We start from the raw sequence: 27,961 nt of genomic DNA, 5'->3' as shown, positions 1-27,961 counted from the left end.
GTCTATTAATATTATTTCTAGCCTCATTGCCCAGGACAAAACCTGTTCAGAGAATATCAATTTTGGTAGTAGTTGGTCAACCAGAAGGCTAAAGCTGGCCATAGACGCAAAGGTCCGATCGTACGAATCCTTGATTCGTACGATTTTCGGACCATGTGTAGAGAGTCCCGACAATTTTCGTCCCACGGAGATTAGTCGTTCAGTAGATCAGACAGGTTAAAAGATTTATGTCGGCTGCCGATAATATCTCTGCATGTATTGCCGATCGGACAATTTTAAGTTGAAGACTGTCACTAGCTTTGTCAGAAAACATTTGTACGATTGCTGTAGGGGCAGAACATCGGCTGATCTGTTCTTTTACAACTTTATTTAAACTGAAGGTTAGTGGCAGGTCTGGAGATGGGGAAGTCCGATCATTCGAGGATTCAAATGATCCGATCTTTGCACCTTTGGCGAGCTTAACACCTTGGCATTTAACTTTATGTCAGTATTGAGCAATGATATATGCATAAAGTTACCTGGGTCAGAGGGCTCTTTTCCCTTTTTATGTTTTTGTAATTCTATGTTTATATAATTTAATTGTATGTATTAAAGGGTTGTGTGCTTCTATAGAATCTTGTGGGATATCTTTTCCATAAGATATTTTATTAATCACTTCAACAAGCGATATCAAGTTGTGATCTCCTAGTTCTTTGTAACATGAAATGGTAAATCCATCTGGCCAATGAACTTTGCCTCTTTATGGCAAGTAGAAGTTTTTCTTTAGTTAACTGGGAGTCTAGTACATCCTTTATTTCATTAGTGATTCTGGGGGTTATTGAATTGTGGATGTCGTTTCTACAGATGTTCTTTCTCTTGAGGTTTCTGGCCTCAGGTAAGCATGTTTAGTACTTGGTACAATTCCATGTAGTGTAGTCTGAATACTGTTATATCCTTTGTTCTGTCCCTTGGGTGATTTGACCTGTGTGACATGATTCCTTAATATTTTTTTAGAGTGGCTGCCAGTAGGTGGCTACATTTATTACCATGTTCGAAAAAGAGTTTTTTTCCCTTTTTTTGGCCATGTAAGATGTAGAGAGTGATATTATGAGACAATTTGCAATTGGTTTCCATATTTTATTATTTGTGGTACTTTACTCAGCAGCTCTCCAGTTTGCAATTTCAGCAATCTGGTTGCTGGGGTCCAAACTACCCTAGCAACCATATATTGATTTGAATAAGAAACTAGAATATGAATAGGAGAGGGTTTGAATAGAAACATAAGTAATGAAAAGGCACAATAAGAATAAATGAGTTGCTGTACAGAGCATTTGTTTTTAGATGGGGTCAGTGACCCCCCCATTTGAAAGTTGGAAAGATTTAGAAGAAGGCAAATAATTCGAAAACTAAATAAAATGTTTTTTTTATGGGGAGCCCTGGCCACCAATATCTTTTTATTTTTTATTAACATGTGGGAACCCTAGCCACCAATATTTTTTTTTGTTTTTTTACTGTGTGGTGCTTGCTAGGTGGGGCTTGCAGTGGGCGCAGCCCAGGGGGCCCAGGAAATTTTGTTTTATGGGGCCCTGTGATGGCATTCCTGGACCTAGTACCTAGTGTGGAGAGGTTTGGGGAAGTAAAAATGTTCAAAACAATTGTGCTGGGGCCCCATAAAGTTGCTAGTGGTCTACCGATTAAACCAAAAATTACCATATTGGGTGACCTAGTTGCTGTGTGTAAAAAAAGAGGAGCATTGTTTATTCTGCATTTAATAACTTTTGCTTTAGAAGAACAGATTTATGGGTTGTTGCAGAGGAAGCACTATCATAATAAATAAACATACAGTGCATTGCCTGCTCATCAACAATGTTCTCTCATCTCTTTTTCTCTTTAGTTTAAGCTGTTCTATAATGTATGTCACTCATTGTAGTACTCTTTGAACACAGAAGATCACAGGACACTGGAGCAATAAGAACTATAAGCCAACTTCAGAAGAAAGAATGGAAAAATACTTTCTTGTGCCATTACCTAACATAACACATGATGAAATGCCTTAACATATGTTTTATTTTTGATAAAACTATAAAAAAGGTAATTGCTTTTATTTGATTTCTTTGTTGCATTTATTAAACTGAACCACAGGACACCACTCATATTTGTTTGGTAAATCAGTAATAATTGGAAGCTATGATAATAAAACATCAATAACAAATGTTTCAACTTTTGTAACGTTCCAAGTTACATCATGCTGCTAGACTAGGCAGTGGTGTAACTGGCCCTTCCCTATCAATTTTTTATATATAGGGTTACCATAGTGCAGCCCTGCAACAAACATTTATTAGATGTGTCCCTGAATTTTCATGCAATCTGGTAACCTTACCTATATTGTAAATAATGCCCTAATCAAAAGAATTAACATAGATCTGTAGGGAAGCTTTACATGTAGTTCATTTTTTCATCAGAACTGAATTGGAATTGCAGCCATTATCTGGTTCCTAGAGTTGTATTTACCTTAGCAACAAGTTAGTGGTTTGAATAACAGACTGAATAAATGAATAGCAGAGGGCTTACATAGAAATATAAGTACACATGTGTAACATAGTAACATAGTAATAACAGTAAATTCAAAGTTCAACCTGTAGTGTATATATAACCTGCCTAAATGCTAGTTGATCCAGAGGAAGGCAAAAACCCCATTTGAAGCCTCTCCAATTTGCTTCAGAGGGGGAATAAATTCCTCATTGACTCCAAGATATCAATTGGACTAGTCCCTGGATCAACTTGTACTATGAGCTATCTCCCATAACCTTGTATTCCCTCACTTGCTAAAGAACCATCCAACCCCTTCTTAAAGCTATCTAATGTATCAGGCAACTGATTCAGGGAGAAAATTCCACATCTTCACAGCTCTCACTGTAAAAAACCTTTCCAAATATTTAGCCGGAACCACCTTTTTTCTAATAGGAATGGGTGACTACGTCAGCTGGAAGGAACTACTGGTAAATAAAGCATTAGAGAGATTATTAGATGATCCCCTTATATATTTATACATAGTTATCATATCACCCCTTAAGCGCCTCTTATCCAGTGTGAACATCCCCAACTTGGCAAGTCTTTCAGCATAGCTGAGATTTATTATCAGCTGGGTTTATCATCTACAAGGACTCCAACATCCTTTTCCATAACTAATTTGCAGAGTGCAGTCCCATTAAAGGTATAAGTGGCTTGGATATTTTTACATCCCAGGTGCATGACTTTACATTTACCAACGTTGAATCTCATCTGCCACTTAGCTGCCCAGATTGGCAGTTTTTCAAGATCCTGCTGCAAGGATGTCACATCCTGGATGGAATTAATTGGGCTGGTTCAAGGTTGGAACTAGGGAAAGGCAAAGAGGCAGCTGCCTAGGGTTCAGGAGCAGGGAGGTACAATTATAAAAATGACTACATTAAGTGTTCCATTTCTGCCCACCCTGCCTTATGTAAGGGTGAGCGGGAGAGGTCTGTGGCGCTAAGAGATAGGGGGTAATAGGAAGGTCATAGTAGTGAGCAGATAGTAGACACAAGAGGTGCTTACCTTGGGCACAAGTACCTCTTAGCACAGTACAAAGCTATTTTTCATTTGCAGCTGTCCAGCATAATTGGGCAGAGGACAACTATAGCTTTTTTCAGCCAGCTGCAGGTTGAGTATAGGTTTCTGCTCATGTGCAAATGTACCCAATGTTGATAAATGAGCCCCAAGACTGAGATATTTCTAGTGCTAGCAGCCAAAATATTGGGCAACAGGGGATGCATGGCATTTTAATGCATAATAATTCTAAGCACAATAGTATGGTAGCTGCCTAATCAAATAATTAATAAATGATATAGGTCAACTAATGGTACATTTTTTGTCAATACATATAGCATAACTAAAACCACAGCTTAATCTTGTAGGCAACGTTGAATAACTTATGGTGATGGTTTCACTTTAGGCTAAAAATTAACATTATCTTTAAAAATTGCCTCTTTATTTTAGCTTCCTATAGATCTGCTATTGTCCTTCTGTGTTTTAAATGAGTGGTGGGCATGTCTTAACTGTCCCTGCCAGAAGCACAGTAGAAGAGGAATAGTCAATCACAGGCCTGCAGTCACAAAAAAGTAGGCTTCAGTTCCCTATCAGGTCAGCCTAGCGGCTCCTATTCTACCATACAGTGTGCAGAGTGCTGCCATTCTGGAAAAGGAGGCAGCAGAAAGTGGAACAGATGGGTGGGACTAGTAGGGTTTTTGCAGATATTTTCAATGAAATAACCTGAAACACTACTGTTTGAATCGAACACAATATGTCTCCTTTAAGGAAAGAGCAGGCATTCCATAAAATGTCATTTTGAAATGGCCTTCTGCTTGCACATTATTCTCAAGCACTATATACCATTCTAACCTTTACAAATAAACACAGTGCCTATGTAGTATGACCTTATGGAAAGCATAAGACAGTGTAATTATTACCTGCAGTCACAATATCCCTATCAAAAATAAGTTTACCAAGATGCAGGCAGCACAGATAGTTCCTGAAATGGCTGTTTCTGAAGTGCATTGCCAGTAATTAGCGGCACTGGGTACAGTAAGTACTGACTTCCATGACGGCTGTAAAACTCTTAAGTGAAAGAAACATTTGTTAAGTAACTGATTTCTAGATTATATATAAATATATATTTGTGGAATGTGCACACCGCTAATGGATTTATTTGCCGCTCTACACAGCAATATTTAGCTTGGCTACTTCTACTCAGTCGTAGGGGAGGCAATGTTCTGTTTTCAAAAAGTATTTACAAGACATAAGAATCAATAAAGAGTTTCAGGATGTTCCAGATGTATCTACTGTGTTATAAAATGTTCATATTGCAAGTTTTACAAGAATGATGGCTTAATGGAAGGCATGGGGGTTGATATAGTCCATAACAAACTGAGTGCCTCAGTGATCTCTTTTATGGTTCATACTATGAATTCTTTTAATAACTGGTATGGAATCTGCAGTGGAGTCAATTGGAAATGGTCTTCCTGTAATGAGGAGCTTTCTGCATAAAAGGTTTCCAGATAATGCATCCCATACCTATATAGAACACCCTACCAAAACATAACAGTGGTACGTTAATCCAGAAAAACACATGCAAGGCCAAACAAATAACTGATGGAGTAGTAGATCGATACAGTAGTAGTAGAAGAGACGTGGGTTTGTTATATAAATGGAACATAGTCCCTGCTCTGGAGTACTGTTCATATTCCTTTTTTGGAAAGTTGTTAAGGCTATAGCTTTCTGAGGGCAAGGGATATTTCTCTTGTATTTAAATGCATTTAGGCATGAGTGGTGGCTCCTATTTACTGCATTTTCTGCATTCAGCATTGGTCTCTGTTGTCATGGGTACAGACCCACAGGAATAACTGGAACCACATAAATTATGTAGTATTATAAAATGCATGGAAGCAGACCACACAGCAACCTTAAGCGCAAACCCCACGAGTTTATGCATTTCCTAAGGCTGCTGCTGGTCTGGAGGTGTTTAGCCTCTATGATATATCTGTTCTATGGTTTGCTATAGATTGTCACTGTTTCTCTTTATAGCTCATTTGGGGACCCGTTATTGCAAGAGATTGTGTGAAAGAGCAGCTGAGTGGGTGCAGTGAGAAGGAAACAATTATCAGAGACAAGTGCAGTGCTTGTAACCCTCTGGTGATGTTTCTGCTGAGCAGTGAGCACTAGCTTACATCATGCCAAAAATAACAAATGGGAAGATAAAGGGAAGGAAAAGGAGAAATATAATGTAAGCTGTTGTTCCAAAAAATCTGTATTAACAACTCATTGAAAAAAAAATCAGTGCGTAAGATCTGATTCAGAGAGCTATAAAACAATGGCAAGATACGTAATTCTGCCCCCGGTTTCAATAATTGTGTAGAAGTTGATGAATGAACACCAATGGTTTTATTATTTCGGATTTGAATAAAGCAATAAATGTGCCGAAAAGCAATATTCCATTTCACAGTGTGAATAACAATTTATAAATATGAACACTTTTTGTCATACTCATGGAATTTGTAATGTGATACTGTAAAGCTGTAAAAACGGCAGTGAGAAAAAGAGCGCTGTGCATTTATTAGTCCTCAGTTCAATGTTCTCACTATTCACACAGGCAATTGCACTTAAAGCAGAAGGAAATGTATTGGGGGGTACCCACCTTGGCTTCTGTTATGTTTTGGTAGCCGAGGATGAGTAGAGTATAACAGTGCTTTATTAGCAGACTCTCATGCAGCCATTACACAACAGTATCTTTCACTTTTAAGCTGACAGGAAGTATGCACAGTATAGGTCTGAGCACAGTGACATCTACAGGCCATCTGCACAAACACCACAGCTTCTAGTCGCTTACTTCAGACTCTGAACTGAACTCCTCTTCTTCCATAAAAGCTACAGTCTAGGGTGCAAACTGATTGCGTAGTTATCTAGCAGTGTCCAGAATTTATCATGTGCCTATGTATAAAGCAACATGATTCACTCATGCTCAGTGAAACTGAAATTGTGTGAAAAGTGAAATATCAGAATGAAAACTGGACACTTAAGTGTGAAGTATATATATATATATATATATATATATATATATATATATATATATATATATATATATATATATATATATATATATATATATATATATATATACAGTATAGTCAATGTATACACCGGCACGCATCAGATTTCAATCAACTTCCGGGTGCTCCTCATTAAAGACATGTAGAAAGTGTTCAGGAGCACTCACGGATGTAACAATAAGCAAATTTTATTGATGTTCACAATTTCAATAAAATTCACTTGTTGTTTCATCCGTGAGTGCTCCTGAATACTTTCTACTACATGTCTTTAATAAGGAGCACCCAGAAGTTGATTGAAATCTGATGCGTGCCGGGTGCATATATATATATATATATATAAGCAGGGTCAGACTGGGCTGGCAGAACACCAAGAGAAAACTTGGTTGGCCACTGACCTCATGGGCCTCACTGGAACAGGATTTCTCCCCTCCTTAAAGTTTAAGAAGGAAAGAGGTAAGCTGGAGGCAATGCACATGTGTGCAAGGTGGGAGGAGGAAGATGGTTGTGAGGAAGATGGTTGTGAGCACGTCCCTTGGTGTCACAGCTTTGTTGGGCCCCCAATGCCCAGAATGATGCTGAATATCAGTATCTAAATGAAGTCACAAAGGAATCTTATCATCAGTGGTGTAACTATAGTGGAAGCAGACCCTGCAGTCACAGGGGGGAAGCAGGGAACAGGGGTCCCAGACATGGGGTCCATTTCCTCTATAGCTGAAAAGAATACCCCTTTCTCCAGGCACTCTCTTTCCTGCGGGTGTGGAAGGGGGACACTGGCGCCTGCGAGACGCCCGCGTGGGGTGGGGAGTAGGCGGAGAGGATGGTTGGAGATTGCAGTGCGCTGGGAAGATTCTTTTGCAGGGGGGGCCCACTGCACTCTAGTTATACCACTGATTATCATAGCTTGATGCTATAGGAACCGTTTCACTGATTTTTTGTTTTAGTTTTCCAACAATGGTATTACTGCATGATTAATAATAATAATAATAATAATTATTATAATAATGACATTGATTTCAAATATTTTATTGCACAAATAATCCGAGACGTAATGATCAATAATAATAAATATCTCAATTATATTAAAATGTTACATTTGTGTTTGAAGTTGATTTATACAATATAAACACATTTATAAAATATGCAGGTGAGACAAATTTTCAACATTTTATACATTTAAACAAATAAAATGTATTTACAAAGCCTTCTTCCGCCACAACTGGAGACAAAATTGTAGCTTATATAGGCTATTAAATTCTTCTTCTGGAAAATGACTTATCAGTTTACTAGTTAATACAGTTAAAATAGCACCAGTATTTGTGAAAATTCTAGGAATAAGCAAAGCATTAAATTCAGCTCCAGTGCCAATACAGCTACACAAGAGCTTCCTAAGAACCACAGATAAGTTGAGCATGTTCAGCTATTTATTGGCTTAAACACTTTATTTTGCAATAAATAAAAGCTAAATGTACAATTCTTGGGACAAAAACATTTCTTTACACGTTGGGATTTTATTTTTTAGCAATTACTCTTTTTTCTGCAGCAAAGTTTTGTAATTGTTGTAGAAACCAAAGAGAAATAAAATGTGAACAATAGCTGAAGAGTGCTTAACACTGGAAGAGTCATTAAGGATTCCCCTGGCAAATGTGCAAGTGCAATAAGGGGTGCAAGAGTGTGGCCCTTAATGCTTTTTCACAGAGCATATGTGTGAGGGAATGACTGTGCTCCTTGTGCTGTATAGAAAATCTGACGTTCTGGAACATTCACATTTTGCCATATTCCTGACACTACTGAGAGGATTGTTACAGAAATTTTGCAAACATGAGCCATATTTTTGCATAGACTTATGAACCTATACGGATGGCAAAAATAGTTATAAATAATATGAACATGAAAAAACTGATTTATTTGCCAAGTGTTCTTCAACAAAGCACTAAATCGATTTAATTGTTTCCCAAATCTACTTACATTAGGCACCAAAATATATCAACCCTCTGAAGTGCCCTTATAACTAGGGATGCACCGAATCCACTTTTTTGGATTCGGCCGAACCCCCGAATCCTTCACAAAGGATTCGGCCGAATACCGAACCGAATCCGAACCCTAATTTGCATATGCAAATTAGGGGTGGGAAGGGGAAAACATTTTTTACTTCCTTGTTTTCTGACAAAAAGTCACGCAATTTCCCTCCCTGCCCCTAATTTGCATATGCAAATTAGGATTCAGATTCGGTTCGGCCGGGCAGAAGGATTCGGCCGAATCCGAATCCTGCTGAAAAAGGCCGAATCCTGGCCGAATCCCGAACCGAATCCTGGATTCGGTGCATCCCTACTTATAACCAAGGTGTCTTTAAATCGTTATGTAAGTAAAATCAGTGGTGTAACTACCGGGGGAGCAGAGGGTGTGATCGCACCAGGGCTCACTGCCCCTCAGGGCCCGCTGCGTCTGAAGGGTGCTAGGTGCACATCCTGCACTTGGGCCCGGAAGAGGGTAGTTACGTTACTGAGTAAAATCTGTTGGTCATAGAATTATATTTCCTACAATAACCATAACACATGGTCATACTGCTTTCCTTGAATGATAAATTACCACCAGCCTTTGTCCTTTATTTTGAATGCTGCCTTCGTTTGGAAAAACGGGCAGGTGGGGGAGGGGAGATAGCCCCTTCCCACCATATAGCCATCCCATAACTTGCGTGTTCCAATGCTGCGTTCTACTTCTTGGACTGGTCTGTCATAAATGACCCCATAAACGTGAGCAGGTGTGGATCCAAAGGGATATTAGGGTTTTACATAAAAGGCTAACTACTTAGGGTATAGATAACCAAATCAATCTGACCAAATCAAAGTTCATATGTAAAATGATTACATTTAGTTAAACTGATAGCACCTGGGTGACCCAAGGGTATCTGCCATCCAAATGTACTCAAATAGAGGACCACTGATCAATATACACAATGTCTGATGCTACTAAAATTCTTGTTAAAAGAAGTCTGTGATGCCCACAGGCAGGTTTGGGGCCAAAATTATATTTTGGAGTGCCTCCAGTTAGACAGCCCTGCTATAATGAAGCACAAACTGATATTTGGTGCAAAGTTTCATTGTATGAAAATGCATGAAATTGCCGGCATATCATTAGCATGCTTTTCAGGAAGCTAATGCTAAAAATACATCTAGATAGATCGAAATAGCCATAGTTTCTTTGGAAACAAATTGCAGAAAATGCCATTAGGACTGTATGTTTCTATTAGATTTCTCTTGTTCCTCCTATAAATGAAGACAATGGAACTCTAATACACTGCTGCTCCTTTCACAGTTTTTACCCAAATCTTGCATTCACTGTTTACATTTATTAGAAGCAGTAGGATATGAATGAGGAATCTAGATTTTATTTTACCTGCAAGCCAGCGATAAAGCATTTGCACAACAAAGCCACCAACTCGGCACCATGTGGAACAAACTGTTCCGACGGATAAAGGGTAGATAAAAACTTTACAGGAAAATGCATTCTATGATAAGCTAATTTTACATTCACTTTATCTCTCTCACTGAAACAGGGTGGCATACTGGCCTGAGGTTACTTAGTTATCTGCATATTTTTGTTTCTAATTTTGAGTGGATACTACCACACTGTTCCTAGTCAGAGCAACAATTTACATTTCATACACAGACTAGAATGTTCTGTAAAAGCCAAACTGACATAAAAATGGCAGGTTGCTTGCTTGGTTTTTCAGTAAAAAAAGCTTTTCAGTATAGTGTTTTTTAGATTTAGAACGGCACTTTTACTGGACTGCTTTTTTAAGGCAACAAGCAAAGCTAAATAAAATCTTGTTATTCACTAGTGATGCAGCAAATACAGGATTCAATTTCAGATTCAGCTGAACCATATCACTTTTTGAAGGATTTGAATTTGGCATGTAACATTAAAGCTCTGGATAACTGAGCATGATCATTATTTGTGCACTATTGTGCTGATTCACAAAACATGTTCTGGGCTGCTGTCAGTTACTAGAACTCTAGAACAAACACACACTATATATATATATGTCTGCATGTCTAGGCATGTGCCTATTCTGCATGCATACCTGAACCTGATTCTGGCCCTTCTGCAACTCTGCTTTAGTAGGCCGAGGGGCAGGGGGTTGCCTAGGTTTCCTTCATAGGAACCTTCATATAAAGGTAGGCAGAAGAGGCACATGCCTACGATGCAATGATCGGGGGTGATGGCACAATGGCACTGGGCACCTACCTATTCTGCCTGTCTTCCCCTAGGTTCAGCCCTTTTCTGCCTGCACACAGAATCTCCCCGCTTGCAGATGCCCTGTTGTTTCTCTGCCAGCAGGTTGTTGAACTCTTACTTCAAAACACTACACACAATAGGGGTTTAAGTTTAGAGGGAGGATGATTTGGTCCCTGTGGAAAAACAGCAAGCAGGCATAAAGCAAGGCCTGTCCCAACCTCATGAATGGAGAAAGTGGAATCTTGACATTACACAGGAGGAACTTGGAGTTGGTGCTATCTGTATTTACTGTTTACATTTTTGGTTATTCAAAAAAGTTATTAAAAAAGTTATATTCTATAACAATATCCTATGTTGCTGTGTATCAAATATAATACACATCAGACTCAGAAAAAAGCCAAATATGTAGCCTGTCAAAAGTGTACCCCATGTACACACTTATAATTCAGCATTATTTCTTATACTTCTAACACCAATGAATGTAGATTCACGTTTTTCAGAAAAGTCCTTTTAGCGAGTCCTCAGTTTCAGCACCTTGGAGACTGGCTCTTTAGCACTGGAGTACATGATGTAGGAACCTGTATTGGTGGTAAATGCTTCCCAGTCCCGACAACCATAGGTTGGCAGATAATGGGCGGCCACGAAACCTTCATATCCCTGCCACCTGGGAAGAATAAAAACTCACATGAAACACATTATAACTTCTTTATACTGCTAACAAGTATACAAGGAATGTAATGATTTAAACACAAAAGCAATGCACCCCACCCAAAAAAAGGAGCTTCTTCATTCTATGTTGGTAATTAGCTTTTACAATAGTATAGTGTAATGATAGCAAGCCTAGAATCTTCCAACAATATAATTTTCTCTGGCTATATGTGCCAAAATACTTTCTGTGTAATACTACAGCGATGTTTCTTTTTAGAAAAAACATAACATTGTTACAATGATTCATGCACACTCCCACTATTTATTTTTTTAGAATTACCTGTATATAACACTATTGACAGAAAAAGAGCTGCCATCAAAGGAATTTGCCACAACTAGAAAATAGTCTTCTCCTAGTGTGAAGAACTCCCAGTCCACAGCACTGTTGGAGGAAACAATAAATAGGTTGGATGAAACAGAGAGTTAAGTGTATATATTTGAGTCTAATATAACAGGTGACATTGATAGGAAAAATGGGCAATTATAAAACTGCAAAGCCATCAGCTGGCAAGCTGGTAGTGGAAATGAAGAAAGTTAATAAGAAGAAGTTGAATGAAAAAGACATGAGGAACAGAGTATATTTTACTGAGGGGGATAAACAACGATTGAGTGTGTTGGATAATTGGAGAGAATCAGGATGTTATGTTTAGCGTCTTATGAAACTAGTTTAAGCAAATACTCAAGATCTAGTCACGTAGTCTTATTGTTTTAATGGGTTAGAATGGGTGCCCTAAAATGAATAATCAGTACCTTCCCTAGTCAATGAGCACCCTCAACCTACTACTTTTCAGTATTTTGAGGGGTTACATATAAGGACCTCTTCCTTATGTTACTTTGTCAGGGTCCATAATTTGCCTCCTAATCATTAAATTAAATGTTAGGAGGGTCTCTTCAGTGACATATAACATATGCACAGACATACTCGATAATGACTGGAAGTGGGTGTGCCATTATTCAACTTTACTTTATACATACAGTATGATTGTATAGTTTTTTGTTATTTTGATCACAGTGCAACATTAAAGTTAATATAACAAAAGCAGTTCCTTGCTTCAGGGTTCATACTTCTCCATTACAAGGGGGCACTTTCAGTGTTGCTGTTATGCTAAATTAAAGCTGGTCACACACATATATTTTCTATACAATTCAGCCAATATCTGACTAAACTATCCCCAGCACATAAAAGGTTGTGCATGGTTACAGGCTTGGAAATTAATCTCATGCATAGGCATTTTTTCCTGCAATCACTATTAATATCTTTGTACATCTGTTGTTTTGTTTACACATAACTGATTTATTAGTTACAAATAGTGATGGGCAAATTCTTCCCGTTTGCGAAAAAACAGTGAAACTCGAAAAAATTGACGCCCGCGTCCAGTTTTGGACGCACATCCGAAAAGTTGCTTGACACTGCGGTTAAAGTCAATGGGCGTCATAATAGTGTTGAAATTTTTGGACGCCGCGGAATTTTCACAGGAGATTCACAATTTTTTTCCCTGGTGGGGAAACGCAGAAATTCGATGCGAATTCGCACCAGGCGAATTTATTCGCCTATCACTAGTTACAAATTGTCTTAACTAAAATATCAAAAAAAGATGCAAGCTGAGAAACTAAATGATTCTGCTCATAAGTGGAATGAAAACATACATCACGGCAAATCTGAGCAGAAAAAAACATGCCCTAGAATATGTAATGACAGAGAATGTTAGAAAGTTGGTTAAAAGCATCTATTGCAGATTTGGCACATGGCTGCTAGAGAGATAATGCATATATTCCACTTGATTCAGCCACTCCACAGTGCTTTGAGCTATTGAGAAGGAGAACTACATGGTACAGACAAAAGAAAAAAGTCAGACGCAGTTATTATATATTTTGGTTCTGCATGTGCAGAGGAGAGCTGAGCTGTTTATTGTTCAACAGTGTCTGTGTAATGCTTTCCAAAATATCATACCTGAGGGTAAGGATGTCTTGGAACTTCTCAAACTGCTGTCCGGTAATGTTTAATTCATATATGGTTGAGTTGATGACATAAAAGTTCTTTGGCCCCTGGGTTCCTATATCATAACTATGGCTGTTTGCAACTGCAAGAAAAAAGCGATCCTGTATTCTGAAAAACTCCCAGTCTGAAGCTCCAGATGTCTGAAATGAAACAAACACATTGAAGAGGCACTAAGGATCATGGGAAAGAGCAGACAAATATCAACAATGTCAAACCCCAAAGGCAATATACTTAGTAGGGTCTATATTTGGGACTACAGTCAACTCACTGCTGATTCTTTTAAAGATCTTTACCTTTCCGCTACTTTAAAATTTATGCTGTTTGGAATCATAAACTTGCTTTGGAGAATCCCTGACTCTTTTGATGTAAATGTAAAGAAGTCAGTTGCATTCACTGTGTAGTAAGCACTGAATTCTGAGCAAAGTCAGTGCTATTGATTCAATCTAAACTGAGCCTCTGGCTGGCATCCTTATAAATGCATCATCTAAACATCATTAAACTTCAGTTGATATGCACTGTGCTTTAAATGCAAATTCTAAGAATCGGGTGTATCAGGCAAAATCCTATGTACAACACATCATTACCAAAAACGGAAATAACCCCTGATGGCTCAGTCTTATCTATAATGATATATAACATAAAAATGCCTGTTGAGTCAAATCCAATCAACAAAATTGTAATGGAAATTGAAATACAAAGAAAAGGAGAAGGAATAGAAACTGAGCACATCACACTTCTATGGATAAAAAAGAAATAGCTGTATACAAAAGAAATTGATTAGTTTATATATAATTATGGGGCACTGGAAGAACTGTAAAAAGAAAAAAAGGGAACATTCCCAATACAATAAGTACCACCTCTCTACTAGGATTAGTTATAGTGGAGTGCATAGAAATATTATATCAAGTATGGTATGATTCACTGAGTAATAATATCTAATTTTATATAATTAACATGCTCTCTAAATATAAATGTATTATATGTATAATACCTCTGGGTTATATATAGAGCGTGTATCTTTAAAAGACAATAATACCTCACTTAGGGAAGGGCAAACTATTGTCCTGATTTCTTAATTTGAGATGCACATGGCTCTGCTGGAATCCAGGTGGCCCCTCCTAGTATCCGAGTGGTTTTAACAATCAGGTTTATATGGACCTTTTAACAAAATATTGGTGAGATGTTTAAAAGTGAAGCTGAATTAAATCTGTTGCACAATGATTGCTCTCTATATAAAAACCTTTATAGTAGCCAATAGAATATTTAAACAGAGCAGCGACTCTGCTCCATCTCCATAGTAGTCCCCATGGCCAAATGATCTTTTATCATTTTGTAGAACTTTCTGTATTACATTCTCTTAATTAATATAAATTCAATATATAGCCTTTTCTGCAAACATTTGGTTGGATTGGGACAGGTAAAACAAAAGATCATTCCACTTGATAAATAGTTTTTAATTCACAAGTGCCAAAGCCTATTATTCTAGTCCAATACACTTTTGACTTACATGACAATTACAATACATTTCTGTGAATATTAAAGTGGGAGAGGAGGGATAATAAAATACACAATATTACAACAGTATTTCAATATAGGATAATATTCCTGGAATTACAGTTCTGAAAAACAAAATGTAAATGTAACGTCCGCTCATGTCATGCAATATTAAAGGCAGCTTATTTCCGGCACTGAAAAAAAAGAACAGTATGACATTTTGATAAATGTCCTGCTATTTCAGACTCTATATTTTAGGTAAATAATAAAAAAAAAACCATAGTACTACTTCTATATAGTAACATATAACACCAGACACTATAGTCTGTAAATAAAAAAACTATTGTAAATTGGTCCGGTAATTGTAATAGAACAGTTGATTCTTGAATTATATTATATATTTTTAAATTCTAAAGCTATTTTTTCTGATCGCACAAAGGCAATGGCACATAAAACAATTCATGGTGTTGACTTGAACTCAGCAGGTTTGCACCAAAAGCTCATAATCGCTTCTCATTCATTTCAGTGGTGATCTTCTGGACTCTTGGGCAGTGTGATTGTGCTCTAAAATGGTGTAGTCAGTCTTTTCAAGCAATAGTTGACTGACCTGCAAGTATACCTGCCAGTCCAGACACTTGATATTAAAGGATTGACAGGACAATATTTCATTCTCATGGATCTTACGTCTGTACTGCAGAAAATGAAGTATAATTGGTGGTTGGTTTTTTAAATGACTAATGCATGATTGAAATGAAGAATAGCAAAATAGCAAAATTTAAATGTATGTTATAATGATATGCTCTCCCCACTACTCTGTTGCAAGTATATTAGCACAAAGGGTATTTTTGGATAGTTTGGAACAATAACAAAAAATATTTTGCCAATGTGCCCCTATTGACTCACACAGGAATCACCTGAAAGCATTTGCGCCAGTGTGGCAGTTCTCACTGGGCCACTTCCACCATTGGCAGGTTTGAGCACTTTGGCACCATGTCTTTGGGCTACTTTAAAATCCAGTAGTGTCCAATAGCACCCAACATTTCACTCAACTAAGGAAATTAAGATGTATATCTGCAAGAAAGACTGGTTTTAAAACTGCCCTGTAATTAATGCTTAGACAAAGGTAGGTGTACCAGGCACGTCTGCTCCCTGTGGCTAATTTACATAAAAAAAACAATAGGTGCATTGATGTTGAATGGCAGAAAATGTAGGTGAAACTATTAAATGTATACCGTATGTCATGGCATTTGCTAACTTGTTATTTTGTGCCCAGTGCTGTGAGCATTAATAGAATGAGGTCCTTCAGATGAGATGGCAAGAACTAATCCCCACACTAACTCCAGAGGATTGGGATGAAGGAGCTGACAATGAACAGACTGAAGGGGTCAGATGGTAAGCTTCTGTCAGATTCTATGTTTCCAGGCAAGGAGGATGAAATCCATGTTTCATGGAGCCGTGGACGTCCCTTTCTCTTTTCATAACAAGACCATTATCTCCCTAAATTGAATTAGGCATTATATTTCCGTAAAATATAACAGTGTATGCAACAGGAGAACATTTTGGCATTCTGTGTCTGTGCTAACAGTCAGCCAGCGCAGGGAGTTCCCCAAGAGCAAGACATACTGTATGTGTTCCTTGTGCTTTATTGATTAACATGGAACGGTTGCCTGTCCCAGGTCCTATAATGCATGCACAACACGCACTTCTAATAATGTATTAAGCAGTATTAATGTGAGCAGTGCTAATTTTGTAATTACGGAGTCATCGGTTTTAGTAAAGCAATTAAGGCCATGGATGTCCTGTATCTTTCCATTAGTGTGTGTAGATTCAGTCTCTGCTCATAATTGAGATAGAAGATGATTATCATGTTATTTGCTGTTTTCACAGCAGGGCTCAGTGGGGCTTAACCTTTTGTATGCCAAGGAACTGAACTGTATTGCTTGTAATGTTAAAGATTAAATGGTGAAGGGTTAATCTAGATGGCAAATGTGTTGGTACCTCTCTAAAACTCACCAAAACCATTGAATCCTGCAGGGAACAGAATTTCTTAATTGTTTTTGGGTCCAAATTAATAATAACTTCAAATACTGTATATTAAGCACTGAAAGGTATTGCTATCTAGCTAACTGCACAGATGCTGAAATCTAAAAATATTAAAACAAAAAACAAAAAAAACAAACAAAAAAACAACTCCCATCCCTAATCCATATTAATATGACATTGTCTAGGTCTGGCTAAGCTTCATGAAATAAACCTTACATTTTGCCTGGCAGGGACTGTCATTTCCTATAATGTTTTTACCTTTTGCATTTTCCAGAAAATGATGTTTAAAAAGCTAGAAATAGAGAGGCAAACTTTCAAGCCATATGCTTTACCATGGTTATTCAGGGTTCAGGCTGCGAGCACACTTTTGTGTCTGCTGACAGTCTCAGGGCTTCTGAATGATTCACTGTCTGGTCACAGTTTACAAAGGGTAATTAAAAGGTCCTTATACATATTATGAATTTATGGAAATCATTGTTTTGATAGATTTTTGTTCATTAAAACAAGGCTACAGCCCAATCTAAGAGTTCACATTCCTCTCCACCTCTCCCATGCTCATATCTACCCCCACCAAGTCTTCCCTCACTCCCAGTCGTATTGAAACCTGCTCTACTATGTATTGGGTAGGTGGGAGGGTCAAATAGTTGTCAAGGCTTCCTGCTCAGTCCCCAGTACAGAAGTGCCCAGTTGGCAGCCCCAAATAGTTTTCCACCTTAGGCCTGGCCCTTTGTGATCTTCCCAGAATCCAGATCAGTCCAGTCTAAGGATTCATTACTTTAAAGTTATTGCTCAATAAAGCCAGTCAAATATTCACTGATAATTTGGTCACTCAGAGACATTAAGAATTATGTTAGATCAGTTGTGGTTATTCCAGTACTTATAAAAAAGCACAAAAATAAGTTTACTGAATATTTCATTTAAAAAAATATTCTACAAAAATTAGAAAACAATTAAGGCTAAAAATGCCACTAGTTTATGACACCAGACTAGTCATTATGCCAGAACTGCCTTTTTATATCCTTATGTGTCCAGGATGTCTCCAGAGTTTGCTAAGCACTGAGCATCAAACATTCTTTCCAACCTTAAGCAACATATTCCATAGTGCTGCTGTCACCTTTTCTACACTACAAGTCATTACCCTGGGCTGTCAGGGGATTACAGTCAGCGTATACCTGATAATTGACCAGTATTCCCTCAGACCAAGGACTTCATTTAACATCAGTAGTAGTTAAAAAGCCCTGTTCTCTATCTAACAATTGAGACAAGGCTGCTTGTAATTGATTTGAATGGGACACAGGGCATCACTGGGTAGATACAATGTCAGGTAGACTGTATAAAATCATAAACCAGAAAGGAGCTATGATACACAGGGCAATCTAAAGCTCTGACTCTGTGTATTTTACACAAATACCTTACAGTTTTTTCAATGTTCACAGGAGAGTATTTCTACAACCCCTTTTCCACTAATAAAGCCCTGGCACCATCTCAGCTTAAAGCATTACTATCCCTTAGCATTAACATTCATTAATGTGCTAATTTGGTTAGATAAGTTAGTGGGCAAGGGAAGGGAAAATGAAGAGGAGATTTGATTGGGGGTACTGTTAAGGATAGGGAGGACCACATGTCATATGTTCAATATGGTACCAGTATTAAATGTATGCAAATGCAATGATTCTGATGGGTAAAATGGGAGAGCTGAAGGTGCTGGAGCTTGAGAGAAAAGATGTGATTGGTGTGGTGGAAACATGGCAATAGAAAAGGAGGAGGGGTATGTCTGTTTGTTAGGCAGGATTTAAAAGCTTATATAAAGGAGGAGGTGATGTTAGAAAATGAGGGGGTGGAAGTCTTATGGGTGTAGCTCTTCACCAATTGTAAAGAGTCCAGCAAATTAAGTGAAGGAGTATGCTATATACCCCCTAATGTATGTGAGGAGTAGGAGGCTAAGCTCCTGATGTAAATAGAAAAGGCTGCTAGTTTGGGCAAAGTAATGATAATGGGGGATTTTAATTACCCAGATATTGACTGGAGCAACAGTACTGGCAGATCAGTTAATGAACAAGGGATCACATTTAAATTTTTGTCCTAGTGAATGGCATTATGAGCAGCAATCAGCGTGGCTTTATGAAGGATAGGTCATGTCTAACAAATTTGATTACTTTTTATGATGATGTAAGTAAGAAGCTGGACAGTGAGGGAGCAGTAGATGTGATTTATTTTGATTTTGTCAAAGCGTTTGATACAGTGCCCCACAAATGACTGCTTTATTAATTAAGGTCTGTTGGGCTTAATGAAGTTGTTTGCACGTGGATAGGAAAATGGGTACAGGATTGGGTACAGAGGGTGGTTGTTCTTGAAGTAAGGTTCTTAGTGGGGTCACTCAAGGCTTGGTATTGGGTCCACTTTTATTTAACTTGTTCTTTAATGACTTAGGGGAGGGTAGTGTAAGTAATGTGTTAGTGTTTGCAGAAGACACAAACTATACAGTCCAATTAATTTCATCCAGAATGTGGCATCCTTGCAACAGGATCTTGACAAACTGGCAATCTGGACAGCTAAGAAAAGGACCTTGGAGTCCTTGTAGATGATAAACTTGGCTGTAGCAAGCAATGCCAGTCAGCAGCATCAAGGGCAAATAAGGTCTTGAGCTGTATTAAAAGGGGTATTGAGCACTGGTAAGGCCCCATCTAGAATATGCCGTACAGTTTTGGACTCCAGTGCTCAAACAGGACATTACTGTATTAGAGAGGGAGCAGAGAAGGGCAACTAAGCTGGTTTAAGGCATGCAAAATCTCAGCTATGAGGAAAAACTGGTGAAATTGGGGATGTTCATGCTGGAGAAGGGGTGATATGATAACTATGTATAAATATATATAAGGGGATCATATAATAATCTCTCTAATGCTTTATTTACCAGTAGGTCTTTCCAGCTGACCCAAGGTCACCCATTCTAATTAGAATAAAGGAGGTTCTGCCTAAATATTCGGAAGTGGTCTTTTACAGTGACAGCTGTAAAGATGTGGAATTCTCTCCCTGAATCAGTTGTACAGGCTGATACATTAGATAGCTTTATGAAAGGGGTTGGATGGCTTTTAGCAAGTGAGGGAATACAGGGTTATGGGAGATAGCTCATAGTCCAAGTTGATCCAGGGACTGGTCAGATTGCCATTTTGGTGTCAGGAAGAAATTTTTCCCCCTCTGAGTCATTTGGATCGGTTTCTAATGGGGTTTTTTTGCTTTCCTCTGGATCAACTAGCAGTTAGGCAGGTTAAAATAGTTAAAAGGTTGAACTTGATGAACGTGTGTCTTTTTTCAACCTAACTTACTATGTTACTATGCTATGTCTCTCACTGGTTCTTTAGCCTTCCTTCACAAATTCTGTGCACGTTGATTTATACACAAAGCACTATACCACTAAATCTGGACCATGCAGATAAACACAACTTTCAAAATGAGTGGAAAGAGATACTGTTTTGGTAGTGACAGAAAATAGGGGCCTTAAGCTAAAATTGAAGCAACAGGCTTCTACATGTTTTACATTTCTTATTTTGTCCCACAATTATTCAGACTTGGGATTGATAGAACTCACCCTTCCAAATGACTTTTTGGGTGTGACAAGATCTGGAAGGTAGCTTTTAGGATAAAAGTATTTTTTGTATAGGGGAGCGCAATAGCAAAAAGCCCAATGTGGCCCTTCACACACTCTAGCCAGTAAGGAGGTCAAAGCCACTGCGCATTTTATGAAATTTCAAATTTGTTTCTATGTTTGGTCAAATAAGGTAAAAGCTAAATATTTATATATGAACATATTCCTCAGTTTTGAAAGCCAACATTATTAGTGACACATAATTGTACATGAAGTCAAGCTAGGATGTTAATGGAACATAATTTGTGCATAATGGCCCTGTTCTAGTTTATGTAAAGTACCCACAACTGCAAGTTTTTTTTTAATACTTCCAGCTCTTTCAGTGACATCAGTTTTGTGAGGAGACTGATTCGCAACACACCTATTACGAAAAGAGTAAAAATACTTCTAAAGGTCATATTGTCATTCCAGTGTCAGAGATTTTTTTTAGACAGCCAGTAAAACTTCCACATGGAATTCAAATAATCTTTACAAGGACATGAAAACATAACATATAAATATAAAGGTTTTCATTCATCCAGGTCCTGGTATATCCAGTAGAAGTAAATCTAGAGCAACTGGACTTGCTGATTAATCATTGAAGACGTTTCACTACTCATTCGAGCAACTTCGTCAGTTCAACTGACTGGTACATGAAATTCTTGGCAGAGGTGTCAGGTATCTGCTATCTGGTTAGCTGCCCATTGTTTTGTTGATAGGCTGCTGATCGCAGGCCTGAATTTGTGGCGAGGCCACATAGGCCTGGGCCGCCACATTTCTGGGGGCGGCATGCTGCCCAGCCACTCTATGGGGAGAACTGGGGATGTGCAGCTCCCCAATGCTCCGGCGATTGCACGCTAGTGCTCTTGCGCCTGCGTGAGGTAGAGCGCGCACGTGCTAAGACCACGCATCCTAGGGCCTCCCGCCCAGCAAATCCAGTGCTGACTGATGGGATGCTTAGGAGTGAAGGGAGGAGGGTGATACCACTCCAACTTGCAATACAGCAGTATTTATCAGACTGAAGTTTATCAGAGCACAAGTCACATGACCTGAGGGCTCCTGGGAAACTGACAATATGTCTATTAAATGTAAACAATTATGTTTGTGTACAGAATTCTGCTGGTGCAGCACTATTAACTGATGTGGTTTGAAATAAACATGTTTTCCAGTGACAGTATCCCTTTAATTCTAGGCAAGGCATACATACTACTTGTTTTGCAAGGTTGCTTACACAGCTGGTCTTTGCCTAATTTAGCCACCAATAAATTGGGCTTTTTTTTATTTGTTCGCTCTAAGGCAATTCAGGAGAGGGTTATGTCATCCTTGTCTGACAGTATTTTTTTAAACCTGCCCAATATATATGGTCAGTCCTGGGCCAGATAAAGGTGGAGCAGATGACTGGTTTGGGATTATACACAGTGGTATAAGTAAATAACTCTTTCTGGAGGGACCAAGTCATCAGCTAAGTATGGCCAGCTTTAAAGAAGCAAGTGATAACAGCATACTACTAAACTTTACACCAGTATTCATTCTGGACATTTGCTCTCATAAATGGATTGTACATATTCTCTCCACAAATTTTACTTACCATCATGGATTGGAAAGGCCGAAATGAGTTTCCCAGGCGAATATAGATAGTGGACTGGATGTTGGTTGAGGTACCGTTAAATGTGTTTGCTACAACCAGGAAGTAATATGGACCGATACTGAAGAATTCCCAGTCATAAGCCCCTGAGGTAGGAATGGTCTGGTTGACTTCAAAAAGGCCAGAACTTGAGTTCCACTTGTAAATGACACTGTTGATGTTGTGATTATTGCCTAGGAGATGAGAAATATTGTGTTAATGTGTTGCAAAATATAGGTATGTATAAGTAATATAAAAAACTTCCTTCTGTTCATGGTTCTTTAGTAGAGGCAAGGCTTGGGGCATCCATATTAGTGACTGACTAATCTAAAGGTGTTAGTAGAGATATATATATATATATATATATATATACAGTATATATATATATATATATATATATATATATATATATATATGTAAATGCAAAGAGACAGCACTCCAAGGATTTAAAAGACGAGATATGGTGTCAAAAATAGGTAGGTGTATTGAATCCGACAGTTCCTCACAGGAACTTTCTTCAGGGAATACAGAACACAGTGAGACGCTTAAAACAACATTTTGGCGCCAAGCAGGGTTGCTAGGCAACATTACACAAAGTGAGAAGCACCACGGGGCCACATATATATATTAATGGGCTCTTAAAAACATGTTGCCTCAATTAGCATACTTATACTTTGCCCCTAAAACAAATGAATTTGCAGTGTAATAGAAGAGCAGTAAGAAATTTACCAGCCTTCAGAAATTTGGAGTGTAGGCAGAGAGTGCCAGTATGACTGTGCAGAACTGCAAGGTGGCATGCGACATACTAATTAAACACTGCAGGGGGATACTTTTTGTTATAATACATAGGTCAAAAAATTGCTATTTTCCCTTTGCCCTGCCCTCCCTTGCTTTGAAGACCTAACTTTGATGACTGCAGCTGCAACTGCATAATTACACTCTAGATTGCTCTTTTACAGTAAGTGAGATGAAAATGACTGTCCTTTGTCATGCAAGTTTATAATACAAGTATGACTTTTAATTTAGAACTTTAAATTACAGATCTGACAACAGAATATTGTTCAGGATTGTTCAGCCGAATACCAAATACTACAGAAAATATTAGCATAGATTGTCCATGTGTGTCACTTGTAACAAAGATGGCTTATGAGTGCCTTTAATGGCACAATGCTCTGGGAAGAGGCAGCTGTGTCTCCCACTCACTTGGTTAATGCAATACTTAGCTTTCAGGATCAGATAATAAGAGGAGGATCTGTATCACTCTTTTTCTCCATGGTACTGCCCTATGATTTAAAACGGAATTGTTGTAAGTAATAACAGTCAGCCACAGCTGCGGGCGAGCAAGATACTGACTTTTAGTAACAGGGGCATAGACTTAGGGAAAGGCCTAAGTAATTCTTCACCTTTATGAAGCACTCTGTAGTGTATGAAATAATGTTTTGGATTGATGTTCAGCCACAATGCTTGTACAGTGCTGTACCTGCATTATTGCTATTTTATGAATGTTTGTACCGCACCTTCTCTATGGTTTGCAACAGCCAGAAACGTGTCTCCATCTATGTGGAAAGCCTCCCAGTCACGGGCACTGTACGTTCTTATCTTCTGGTACGGCAGGAACTTAAGTTTTACTGGATTCCACTTATATATAATAGAATGTTCTGTCCCATCTTCATTTCTCTCCAAATTGGCCAAGGCTAAGAATATCTGTGTAACAAGAAAGACAGAAAAACTCGCACATCACACAGCAATATGCTCTTGTCACGATGAGAACTGGACATCCATTTTTGTCTTTGTTGTTTACCTAGATTACTAATCAATCCTGTCTAATTACACTCATCAAGAAAAGCAGGGTACTTAAGGATCTTACATTTGCTTTAGACAGATATAATATAAGATAATTAGATATAGAAGTATGCTTCAGTATTAAAATAGTTCCAAGGCACCTGTTTAGCATGACTGCATGTATTTATGCATTTATAAGCTCCACTGAACACCAACCGTTGGGCATTATTTTCTTTTTACTTGTAGGGGGGGCTGGCCACTGATGGTTTTTTTAGCTTGGGGGGGGGGCTGGCAACCAAGGGTTTTATTTTTTACTTGTATCGGTCCCTGGCCACCAATGTTTTGTTTTTTTTAACTTGTAGGTGGGCCATGCCATGAATACTTTTTTTTAACTTGTAGGGGGCCACGGCACAAATGTTTTTTTTTTACTTGTAGGGGGCCCAGAAAATGTTGTTGTAGGGACCTGTGAATTCTGATGGCCGCCCTGTTGCTATAAAACATACACCAGTGTTTCCCAGTGCTTGCATGGGTTTCCTACTGTCCAAGAACATACAGGCAGTTTAGCTGGCTTCTGTTATAAAATTGACCATAGCATGTGTATAAATGTGAAAGGACCTTAGATTGCTCCACTGATGAAGGGACTAATGCGAGTGATGTATAATGTCAAAATTTCAATGTCACTCAGGAAGGGACTAAGATTAGGTAGTATATATAAGGGAGAATGGAGTTGACCGCTTCTTCTTTGGCTTATGTGAGCAGATAAGAATGGATGACGATAGAGAGTAGAGGCCATCTACTTCAAAGAGGTAACCAAGGTGAACCATATAATGAGGCCAAGGTGATCCATATAGTTACGTTAGCTACTGATCAGGTTAGATCTCTTGAGCTCACTGTAGATGGTGAGACATAGTGGTAGGCCAGCTATCTGAACAGCTGAGGCTCCACCAAAATGAAAAGAAGTTATCAGGACCCTGGTGGTACCTTACAAGTAAGGGATCCATATTACTGGGAGCTAAGGCTAGAAAGGTCCTGTAGCAGCAGAGGACATCCCTAAATGCAAGCCTCATCCTGTACAAGGAACCCTGGAGCCTTTAACACCACCTGATCTTAAGGAAGTCTATCATGTAGGCAGGCAAAAGTGGAGGGCCAAGCAGTCTGCAAATCCTCATACTGTTTTACTAATGATAAAATCATGGCAACTGTGTGCATTACTGAGAACTGAAGATGCTGTTTAATGTATGAGTGTAGCTGTTAATGTATCCATCTGCAAGACTGTGTGAACTTCCAATTTATTGCATTCTTCTTCAACTACAAGTCTTCCACATTGGTTTGTTTCCTAAAGGGGTAGCTTGGCCAATACTGTAAACAGACTTTGTCACACCATAATACATATGAGCTCATTCAGTCCTTTGATGGGTGTAACCCATGCACGGGCTGATAAAATCTGCAGATTTGGTCCTCCCAGTTTTTTGGCCCCAGTATGGTGCCAGTTGACAGTTTTGACCAAATGATATCTGCCAGAAATCAGGCTGTTGATATATTAACTTATGTGTTACCTTATATCAGATCCTGTGAGTGCCTCAGTAATTAAGTTACTGCATTGTGACTCAGTATACCTATATAGTTCCTATAGCTTTGTGCATTAATCTTGCAGATCCTCAGGAACCAGAACTTATATAACATATAAAACATCCTTCAGTAAGTGCTCTACATGTGGCGTCTTTCAGCAGATTTACAACAAAGTGCTATAAACTTTGCTAGAGATTTGTAGAAGGATCACCAAATACTGTAAAAAATGTATCTTCAAAGAATGGGAGAGTACAGTGAATTACTGTTATATTGCATACAAATATTGTTACATTGCATTTGGTTGGGCAAAATGTTTTTTTTTTGGGGGGGGGTCATTTACTCCACTTCTGCATGCAACATCTAACACTGTTATTAACACATATTGTACATGATGACCAAAGGGACTGTTATTTCCTGCAAGAAATAGAGGTTTTCAAGAACAATAATATGGAGGAAATGCTTGAGACTGAAGTTAAAATACACACTTTAGTTTACTTGAGTTACCAATAGAAATATTCCTTACAGACTTGATTTTACAAGGAGCACTGAAACAATTTGTCAGAGGTACTGTTCATAATACGTGTTTCCAGACAGACTGGTAAAAAATACCTGATCAAAGAGTTCAAGTGTAAATGCTCTTATGTATAGTGCACCAATTTTATTTCAGTACAAGAATAGATCTAAAAAGTACAGAAGGACTCAAGAAAAGCTTTTTATTTGTGAATTTCTCTACAACATTGTGTAATATGGGATACAATGGATAGATTTCAGACTATATATAGTAGCTATATAATTCAAGCATAATGTATTCACTATAAGAATTTCTAGCAAAAACAATTCAATGCATCATGCACTTTGAACCACAAGCCTGTAGTTTTAATTGGTAACCAGATGCTTATGTTTTTATACAGGTTTTAGATACAGAATACTGGTATTGCTAAGGACGATATATTTTGCTGCAACAATTCAAATATATATTTATGTCTTTCTGTTTTGTCTATTAAAACACTATATAAAACATGTCACTATCGGGGGAATGTAATAAAAATCGCTAACGGAAAAACTATTCGCAATGCGAAAAGTTATGCCTTTGCGCGAACAAATTTTGCTTTGTGCGAATTTAATATAGCTTTTGCGAGGCCGGAAACTGTTTAGTGACCACTTCCGACAGTGAAAGACCGTTTGCGAATTTTATAGTTTGCACCAATGCGCAGTCAATGTAATAAAACTTCTTACTGAAAAAGTCGTTATGTTTGCTCCAAAAGATTACGACACCTTCAAGCACTTCTTATGAGTGCGCAATTAAAATTCGCAATGCGCAATTAAAATTCGCAATGCAATAACAGTTTAAGGAACAATATTACATTGCGAGATGTGGATTTTTAGTCTTATTGGTGCGAATTGTTTTGCTCTTTGCGACTTTTATTACATTCCCCTGTATATGGCTAAATCTAAAGGTTCAAACAAAGAAAACAAAAATGTGGTTTTATTCTTTTTGGGATATATGGATTTTTCAGCCCTGTATGTACCAAGGTTTTGTTTATCAATATCTGCATAAGAAATACCTCGGCCATAAAGAAATGCATAAACTCAGGAAGTCTTTGCAACCTTGCAGTTTGTTCTTATGGTTCATCATAATGTTTTGGTCTAACAGCTTAAATACAGGTCCACAGGTGCCCCCACAAGCACTTTCCTACTTGTCAGCTCTTTTGTGTTCTGTGAGCAGAGTCCCTGGTAGGGCCTGAAGAAAGACAAAACCATGTGCAGCCTCGCCCCCTGCTTCTCTAGTAGTTACACCAGTGTATTGGTATTTTAATGCTTTGCAGCCTGGAAATTAATATGCAATCTGGTTCCAAATATTAGTAAACCCAACAAACAGAAGGTTTAAAGGTGTAGGACTAAGGTAGTGTTAGTACTGGTGCTTGAAATGAGTGTTGGGTTGTGTCAGTAGCAGTTTGCGGTTGCATCAGCTGATATAAACTGGTGGAGAATATGCAACATGGTCACCAGCCAACTATACCCTCAAAATTAATACTAAAGCAACAGATAGTTTATATTAAATTAAGTGCCATATTAAACAATCTTACCAAACTGGTATATATATATATATATTTAAGTAAAGTAAATATTGCCCTTTTACATCTCTTGCCTTGAGCCACCATTTTGTGTGTGCGGCCTCAGAGATCACCTGACCAGAAATACTGCAGCACTAACTGTAACTATAAAAAGTGTGAAAACAAAAGACAGAACTCTGTCATGTGACCTAACATGTATGATCTGTT

The 27,961-nt window shown here is 38.2% G+C and overlaps 1 protein-coding gene across 1 annotated transcript in view; it reads right to left on the bottom strand.

Annotated features, from left to right (window-relative positions):
• Positions 1 to 8,928: 8,928 nt before the first annotated feature.
• LOC108701432 (thrombospondin-type laminin G domain and EAR repeat-containing protein) overlaps positions 8,929 to 27,961 on the bottom strand; it is a 60,975-nt gene continuing 41,942 nt past the window's right edge. Inside the window, exons 8-12 of the mRNA XM_018236103.2 lie at positions 23,846 to 24,032; positions 22,293 to 22,522; positions 13,498 to 13,685; positions 11,827 to 11,928; positions 8,929 to 11,502 (exon numbers count right to left, since the gene is read on the bottom strand). Of these exons, the coding sequence (XP_018091592.1) occupies positions 11,349 to 11,502; positions 11,827 to 11,928; positions 13,498 to 13,685; positions 22,293 to 22,522; positions 23,846 to 24,032 (861 nt within the window). The 3' untranslated portion in view covers positions 8,929 to 11,348. The remainder of the gene's footprint in view (positions 11,503 to 11,826; positions 11,929 to 13,497; positions 13,686 to 22,292; positions 22,523 to 23,845; positions 24,033 to 27,961) is intronic.

This window comes from Xenopus laevis, chromosome 9_10L, assembly GCF_017654675.1.
Source record: "Xenopus laevis strain J_2021 chromosome 9_10L, Xenopus_laevis_v10.1, whole genome shotgun sequence".
Taxonomy (NCBI): domain Eukaryota; kingdom Metazoa; phylum Chordata; class Amphibia; order Anura; family Pipidae; genus Xenopus; species Xenopus laevis.
This window is presented reverse-complemented; position numbering and strand designations above follow the sequence as displayed.